General features: G+C 46.3%; 1 protein-coding gene across 1 annotated transcript in view; it reads right to left on the bottom strand.

The window, feature by feature from the left end:
- LOC118374671 (slit homolog 1 protein-like) overlaps positions 1-7,701 on the bottom strand; it is a 245,793-nt gene that overhangs the window by 35,859 nt on the left and 202,233 nt on the right. The window contains 5 exon segments of the mRNA XM_052477899.1: positions 2,741-2,777; positions 2,779-2,905; positions 5,273-5,416; positions 5,661-5,732; positions 5,834-5,905. Coding sequence (XP_052333859.1) covers positions 2,741-2,777; positions 2,779-2,905; positions 5,273-5,416; positions 5,661-5,732; positions 5,834-5,905 — 452 coding nt within the window.

Here is a 7,701-nt window from a genome sequence, read left to right as displayed (position 1 = left end):
GGGGGTGGGAATGGAGAATGGGCAGGGAAGGGAGGGGGATGAGGAGGAGTGAATATAGTAAAGGGTGGGAATGGAGAATGGGCAGGGGAAGGGAGGGGGATCAGGGAGGTGAGGAGTGAATATAGTAAAGGGTGGGAATGGAGAATGGAGAATGGTCAGGGGAAGGGAGGGGGATCAGGGAGGTGAGGAGTGAATATAGTAAAGGGTGGGAATGGAGAATGGGCAGGGGAAGGGAGGGGGATCAGGGAGATGAGGAGTGAATATAGTAAAGGGTGGGAATGGAGAATGGGCAGGGGAAGGGAGGGGGATCAGGGAGATGAGGAGTGAATATAGTAAAGGGTGGGAATGGAGAATGGGCAGGGGAAGGGAGGGGGATCAGGGAGATGAGGAGTGAATATAGTAAAGGGTGGGAATGGAGAATGGGCAGGGGAAGGGAGGGGGATCAGGGAGGTGAGGGCTATAGTAAAGGGTGGGAATGGAGGACACGGGGCAGTGAATATAGGAAGGGAGGGGGATCAGGGAAACCCTAAAGGGTGGGAATGGAGAATGGGCAGGGGAAGGGAGGGGATCAGGGAGGTGCCAGCTCTATAGTAAAGGGTGGGAATGGAGAATGGGCAGGGGAAGGGACTGGGATCAGGGAGGTAATGTGAATATAGTAAAGGGTGGGAATGGAGAATGGGCAGGGGAAGGGAGGGGGATCAAGGTGAGGAGTGAATATAGTAAAGGGTGGGAAAGAATGGGCAGGGGAAGGGAGGGGGATAAGGTGAGGATCAATATAGTAAAGGGTGGGAATGGAGAATGGGCAGGGAAGGGAGAGGGAGAGGGAGAGAGGAGAATATAGTAAAGGGTGGGAATGGAGAATGGGCAGGGAAGGGAGGGGGATCAGGAGGTGAGGAGAGAATATAGTAAAGAGTGGGAATGGAGAATGGGCAGGGGAAGGGAGAGGGATCAGAGGTGAGGAGAGAATATAGTAAAGAGGAATGGAGAATGGGCAGGGAGAGAGAGGGGGATATTTAAGTAAGGGTCAAATTTTAGAACACCTACTCCTTCAAGGATTTTTCTTTATTTTTTTACTATTTTCTACATTGTAGAATAATAGTGAAGACATCAAAACTATGAAATAACTCATATGGAATCATGTAGTAACCAAAAAAGAGGAGAGAGGGATAAAGGATCAACAAAAATTAAAACCTCGGCTGGGGATAAAGGATCAACAACTAAAATGTTAAACTAATTCAAATATGGGCCATGGAACATGGGCAATGGACATTAGACCTGTGGAAATGTGTCCTTTTGTCTGGAGTCCAAATTTGAGATTTTTGGTTGCAACTGCCGTTTTTTGTGAGACACCGTGTGGGTGAACGGATGATCTCCACATGTTTATTTCCCATCGTGAAGCATGGAGGAGGAGGTGCTATGGTGTGGGGAATCATGTATCTCCACATGTGTATTTCCCATCGTGAAGCATGGAGGAGGAGGTGCTATGGTGTGGGGGTGTCGGATGATCTCCACATGTGTATTTCCCATCGTGAAGCATGGAGGAGGAGGTGCTATGGTGTGGGGGAACGGATGATCTCCACATGTGTATTTCCCATCGTGAAGCATGGAGGAGGAGGTGCTATGGTTGGGGGAACGGATGATCTCCACATGTGTATTTCCCATCGTGAAGCATGGAGGAGGAGGTGCTATGGTGTGGGTGAACGGATGATCTCCACATGTGTATTTCCCATCGTGAAGCATGGAGGAGGAGGTGTTATGGTTGGGGGAACGGATGATCTCCACATGTGTATTTCCCATCGTGAAGCATGGAGGAGGAGGTGCTATGGTGTGGGGAACGGATGATCTCCACATGTGTATTTCCCATCGTGAAGCATGGAGGAGGAGGAGGAGGTGTTATGGTTGGGGACTGAACGGATGATCTCCACATGTGTATTTCCCATCGTGAAGCATGGAGGAGGAGGAGGAGCATCAGTGTTATGGTTGGGGGAACGGATGATCTCCACATGTGTATTTCCCATCGTGAAGCATGGAGGAGGAGGTGCTATGGTGTGGGGGAGCTTTTCTGGTGACACTGTCTATTATTTATTTAGAATTCCAGGCACACTTAACCAGCATGGCTACCATGGCATTCTGTAAAAATACGCCATCCCATCTGGTTTGGCTTCTAAAACTTGGGACTATCATTAGTTTTTCAACAGGACAAAGACCAAACAGACCTCCAGGTTATGTAAGGCAGGGCTATTTTACCAAGAAGGAGAGTGATGGAGTGCTGCATCAGATGACCAAATTGAGATGGTTTGGGATAAGTCGGAGAGTGAAGGAAAAGCAGCCAACAAGTGCTCAGCATATGTGGAAATTCTTTCAAGACTGTTGGAAAAGCATTCCAGCCGTGTGCTGGTTGAGAGAATGCCAAGAGTGTGCAAAGCTGTCATCAAGGCAAAGGATAGTTATTTGAAGAATCTCAAATATAAAATATATTCTGATTTGTTTGACACTTTTTGATTATACATGATTCCATATGTGTTATTTCATAGTTTTGATGTCTTCACTGTTATTCTACAATGTTGAAAATATTTTTAAAAATATACATATAAAAACCCTTGAATGAGTATGTGTTCTAAAACTTTTGACCGGTAATATATAAATATATATATATATATAAATATAAATAAGAGAGAGAGAGATGGAGAGACAGCCTTAGAGAGAGAGGTTCACTACAGACAGATGCCAGTCCTCCTACCAGAGCAGCGGAACTTGCTCTTGATCTGCCCGATGGAGTTTGTTGGCCAGTCAAGGCCTGGGGCTGGTATAACGGGCACCACTGGTCTCTATGGGGTTGGAGCGCAGGTAGTCTGCCAGCCACCTCATATTACAGTCACAGATAAACGGGTTCTGGGCCAGGTGACTGAAGAGAGAGAGGGTGGAGGGAGGGCGGCCTAGGGTGAATTGGTGGGGGTCATACCTAGGGGGAGAGAGGAGGGAGGACATTTCAAGGCCAGGAATTTAGGGAGGGTAGCAAAGTCCATCCCAATATAATCTTTGTAAAAATTAAATGTTACTGTGTGACATTTTAAAGATGTGGGACATCTGTGTGATTGCGTGTGGCATGGGGATCTATGTGGTGGTCATCAAGGCCTAGGGTATGGAGATGATGGGATCTATGTGGTGGTCATCAAGGCCTAGGGTATGGAGATGATGGGATCTATGATCAAGGCCTAGGGTATGTGGGGATGGTCATCAAGGCCTAGGGTATGGAGATGATGGGATCTATGTGGTGGTCATCAAGGCCTAGGGTATGGAGATGATGGGATCTATGTGGTGGTCATCAAGGCCTAGGGTATGGAGATGATGGGATCTATGTGGTGGTCATCAAGGCCTAGGGTATGGAGATGATGGGATCTATGTGGTGGTCATCAAGGCCTAGGGTATGGAGATAATGGGATCTATGTGGTGGTCATCAAGGCCTAGGGTATGGAGATAATGGGATCTATGTGGTGGTCATCAAGGCCTAGGGTATGGAGATAATGGGATCTATGTGGTGGTCATCAAGGCCTAGGGTATGGAGATAATGGGATCTATGTGGTGGTCATCAAGGCCTAGGGTATGGAGATAATGGGATCTATGTGGTGGTCATCAAGGCCTAGGGTATGGAGATAATGGGATCTATGTGGTGGTCATCAAGGCCTAGGGTATGGAGATAATGGGATCTATGTGGTGGTCATCAAGGCCTAGGGTATGGAGATAATGGGATCTATGTGGTGGTCATCAAGGCCTAGGGTATGGAGATAATGGGATCTATGTGGTGGTCATCAAGGCCTAGGGTATGGAGATAATGGGATCTATGTGGTGGTCATCAAGGCCTAGGGTATGGAGATAATGGGATCTATGTGGTGGTCATCAAGGCCTAGGGTATGGAGATAATGGGATCTATGTGGTGGTCATCAAGGCCTAGGGTATGGAGATAATGGGATCTATGTGGTGGTCATCAAGGCCTAGGGTATGGAGATAATGGGATCTATGTGGTGGTCATCAATGCCTAGGGTATGGAGATAATGGGATCTATGTGGTGGTCATCAAGGCCTAGGGTATGGAGATAATGGGATCTATGTGGTGGTCATCAAGGCCTAGGGTATGGAGATAATGGGATCTATGTGGTGGTCATCAAGGCCTAGGGTATGGAGATAATGGGATCTATGTGGTGGTCATCAAGGCCTAGGGTATGGAGATAATGGGATCTATGTGATGGTCATCAAGGCCTAGGGTATGGAGATAATGGGATCTATGTGGTGGTCATCAAGGCCTAGGGTATGGAGATAATGGGATCTATGTGGTGGTCATCAATGGCCTAGGGTATGGAGATAATGGGATCTATGTGGTGGTCATCAAGGCCTAGGGTATGGAGATAATGGGATCTATGTGGTGGTCATCAAGGCCTAGGGTATGGAGATAATGGGATCTATGTGGTGGTCATCAATGCCTAGGGTGGACAGTATAAATAGCAGGGACAGGGTAGAGGATATTTGTACTTATTTTCTCAGGATCCAGGTTCAACAAGAGGCTAGTTATAGACTGGATCTCAGACACCAGTGTGTGTGTGTTTGTGTGTGTGTGGCGGGTGTGTGTGTGGATCCAGGTTCAACAAGGTGTGTGTGTATGTGTGTGAGTGTGTATGTGTATGCTCGTGTGTGTGAACCGTCTACCCTGTTGTCTATTGGGCTCTGGGTGAGAAATGTGTTGTCAGGTGAGCCAAGGGACAACATTATCAATCAACTTCACAGGTGTGTGTGTGCACGTGTGTGTCTGAGTGTTTGTGCGTGCCTATACTTGTTTATATGTGTTATACAACATAACACAATTGTCCTTGCCAAATATAAACTGCTCAAGTCATTCAGTCAAAACCCTACTGCAGTTTGCTGTCAGCGTTGATAAGTGTTTCTTAATTAAGGCAGCACTGGCACATGCTTGATTGGAGGGTGTATTGACTTGATTTTGAATTACCTGAAGGTGTGTGTGTGTTTGAATTTCCTGAGTGTGTGTAATTGTCACGATGATGGATTTACAACTTTCCATTCCTGTGTTATTACGGAGTAAACAGCTGTTTGGCTCATGTTTTATGGTGACAGAGAAGAATGTGTGTGTGTGTGTGTGTGTGTGTGTGTGTGTGTGTGTGTGTGTGTGTGTGTGTGTGTGTGTGTGTGTGTGTGTGTGTGTGTGTGTGTGTGTGTGTGTGTGTGTGTGTGTGTGTGTGTGTGTGTGTGTGTGTGTAACTTACAGCGTCTGTATAGCTCTGAGAGAAGCGAAGGTGCCCTTGGCCACAGTCTGTATCTTGTTGTCATACAGAGACAGAAGAGAGAGGTTCTTCAGGTCTGTGAAGGCATTGGCCCGAACACAGTGGATCTTATTGGCATTCAACAACCTGGGACAGGAAGGTAGAGAGAGAGAGACAGAGAGAGAGAAGCGGGGTGGGGGGAAGAGAGAGGGGTGGGGGGAGAGAGGGAAAGAGAGGAAAGAGAGGGAAAGAGAGGGAAAGAGAGGGGGGGGGGAGAGAGAGCGAGAGAGAGGGAAAGAGAGTTTAAAAAAAAAATTGAAAAGGGAAATATGTTACTTACAATCATCAATGTAAGCTGAATATTATCAAGGAGTAGCCACTGTGTACTTACAGTAGTTGCAGGGCATATAGTCCATCAAACACTCCTTTGGGAAGCTCCGTAATCTTATTCCCATACAGGACTCTGGAAAAGATCAATTGATAAATGAATTAATTGATCAGTGACTCAATCAATCAACAATAAATCAGAAATGCACTTATCCATCAATGGTTATAGTGACTCACAGTGAGTTGAGAGATCTCAGGCCTTGGAAGGCATCAGGAGCTATTTCAGATATCTGGTTATTACTCAGGTCTCTGAAGGGGGGGTGAAAGGGGGGTTAAAGAGGCATTCAATGTGGGAGGTCTTGTCTTCAGCCACACCCAACTTTCATACTGTAGCTCTAACCCTTAACCCCTAGGTCTCAACTAATTCCTTATAGTACCATAACTTATTATTCAAGTTTCCATTCTAGAACTTCCTGACGCAGCCATTGATATTCGGACAGAAGTTAGTTGACGATACTGCTCGCCAATCAAAACCCAGAATAGTGTGGCGTGTGTGTGTGGTGTATTAATGGCATCCAGGGCTATGGTCCATATGGAACAGGCTGTTTCTGTAAATGCCTGTCGCTAATAGGATCCACAGATCTCTGGCCACAAGCTAACCACAACGTTTTTGTGTGTGTCTGTGTGTGTGTGTGCGTGTGCGTGTGCGTGTGTGTGTGTGTGTGTGTGTGTGTGTGTGTGTGTGTGTGTGTGTGTGTGTGTGTGTGTGTGCGTGCGTGCGTGCGTGTATGCGTGCGTGCGTGCGTGCGTGCGTGCGTGGCATCTTGTGCGTGCGTGCGTGCGTGCGTGTGCGTGCGTGCGTGCGTGCGTGCGTGCGTGCGTGTGTGTGTGTGTGTGTGTGTGTGCAGTGAACTCCAGTCAACTGCATGTCTTTAAAGGGAAATCATCATGTGGTCTTTAAGATGTGAAATGATCCCATTTGAGGCTAATGTTAAACTAAGTGCTAAATAAGTGTCTAGTGCAAAAGCCTGACGTTTCCTGGAAAATAGAGCTCTGGATTAGGAGGAGGTTACAGCATCTGATCTCAGACACACTCCTGTCATGTGAAAATAGAGTCCTGGATAAGCATCTGATCTCAGACACACTCCTGACATGTGAAAATAGAGTCCTGGATAAGCATCTGATCTCAGACACACTCCTGACATGTGAAAATAGAGTCCTGGATAAGCATCTGATCTCAGACACACTCCTGACATGTGAAAATAGAGTCCTGGATAAGCATCTGATCTCAGACACACTCCTGTCATGTGAAAATAGAGTCCTGGATAAGCATCTGATCTCAGACACACTCCTGTCATGTGAAAATAGAGTCCTGGATAAGCATCTGATCTCAGACACACTCCTGTCATGTGAAAATAGAGTCCTGGATAAGCATCTGATCTCAGACACACTCCTGACATGTGAAAATAGAGTCCTGGATAAGCATCTGATCTCAGACACACTCCTGACATGTGAAAATAGAGTCCTGGATAAGCATCTGATCTCAGACACACTCCTGTCATGTGAAAATAGAGTCCTGGATAAGCATCTGATCTCAGACACACTCCTGACATGTGAAAATAGAGTCCTGGATAAGCATCTGATCTCAGACACACTCCTGTCATGTGAAAATAGAGTCCTGGATAAGCATCTGATCTCAGACACACTCCTGACATGTGAAAATAGAGTCCTGGATAAGCATCTGATCTCAGACACACTCCTGTCATGTGAAAATAGAGTGCCAGACTAGTAGGAGGTTACATCATCTGATCTCAGACACACCAGTCATGTTCCAGGTTAACAACACAGTTCATATGTAGGGTCATACAAACTGGGCCAAAGTGAGAACATGTGTGTTAGTGTGTTTCCACAGTGGGTCCCTCTGTCACCCTTTTTGATCAATAGGGATTTGTAGTAGAGGCTCCCCAGAGGCGGAAGGGGACGACCATCCTTCTCAGTGAATTATGCGAGGGAAACAAATAGTGAAACATTTTTAAAAAGTTATCCTTTTTAGATAAAGCTTTCAATTAATATATTCACATCTCCAAATAATCAATTAAAACACA

The sequence above is a fragment of the Oncorhynchus keta genome, chromosome 24 (assembly GCF_023373465.1).
Source record: "Oncorhynchus keta strain PuntledgeMale-10-30-2019 chromosome 24, Oket_V2, whole genome shotgun sequence".
In the NCBI taxonomy this organism is placed as follows: domain Eukaryota; kingdom Metazoa; phylum Chordata; class Actinopteri; order Salmoniformes; family Salmonidae; genus Oncorhynchus; species Oncorhynchus keta.
The sequence above is the reverse complement of the archived record's forward strand: the minus strand, read 5'-3'. Positions and strand labels throughout refer to the sequence as shown.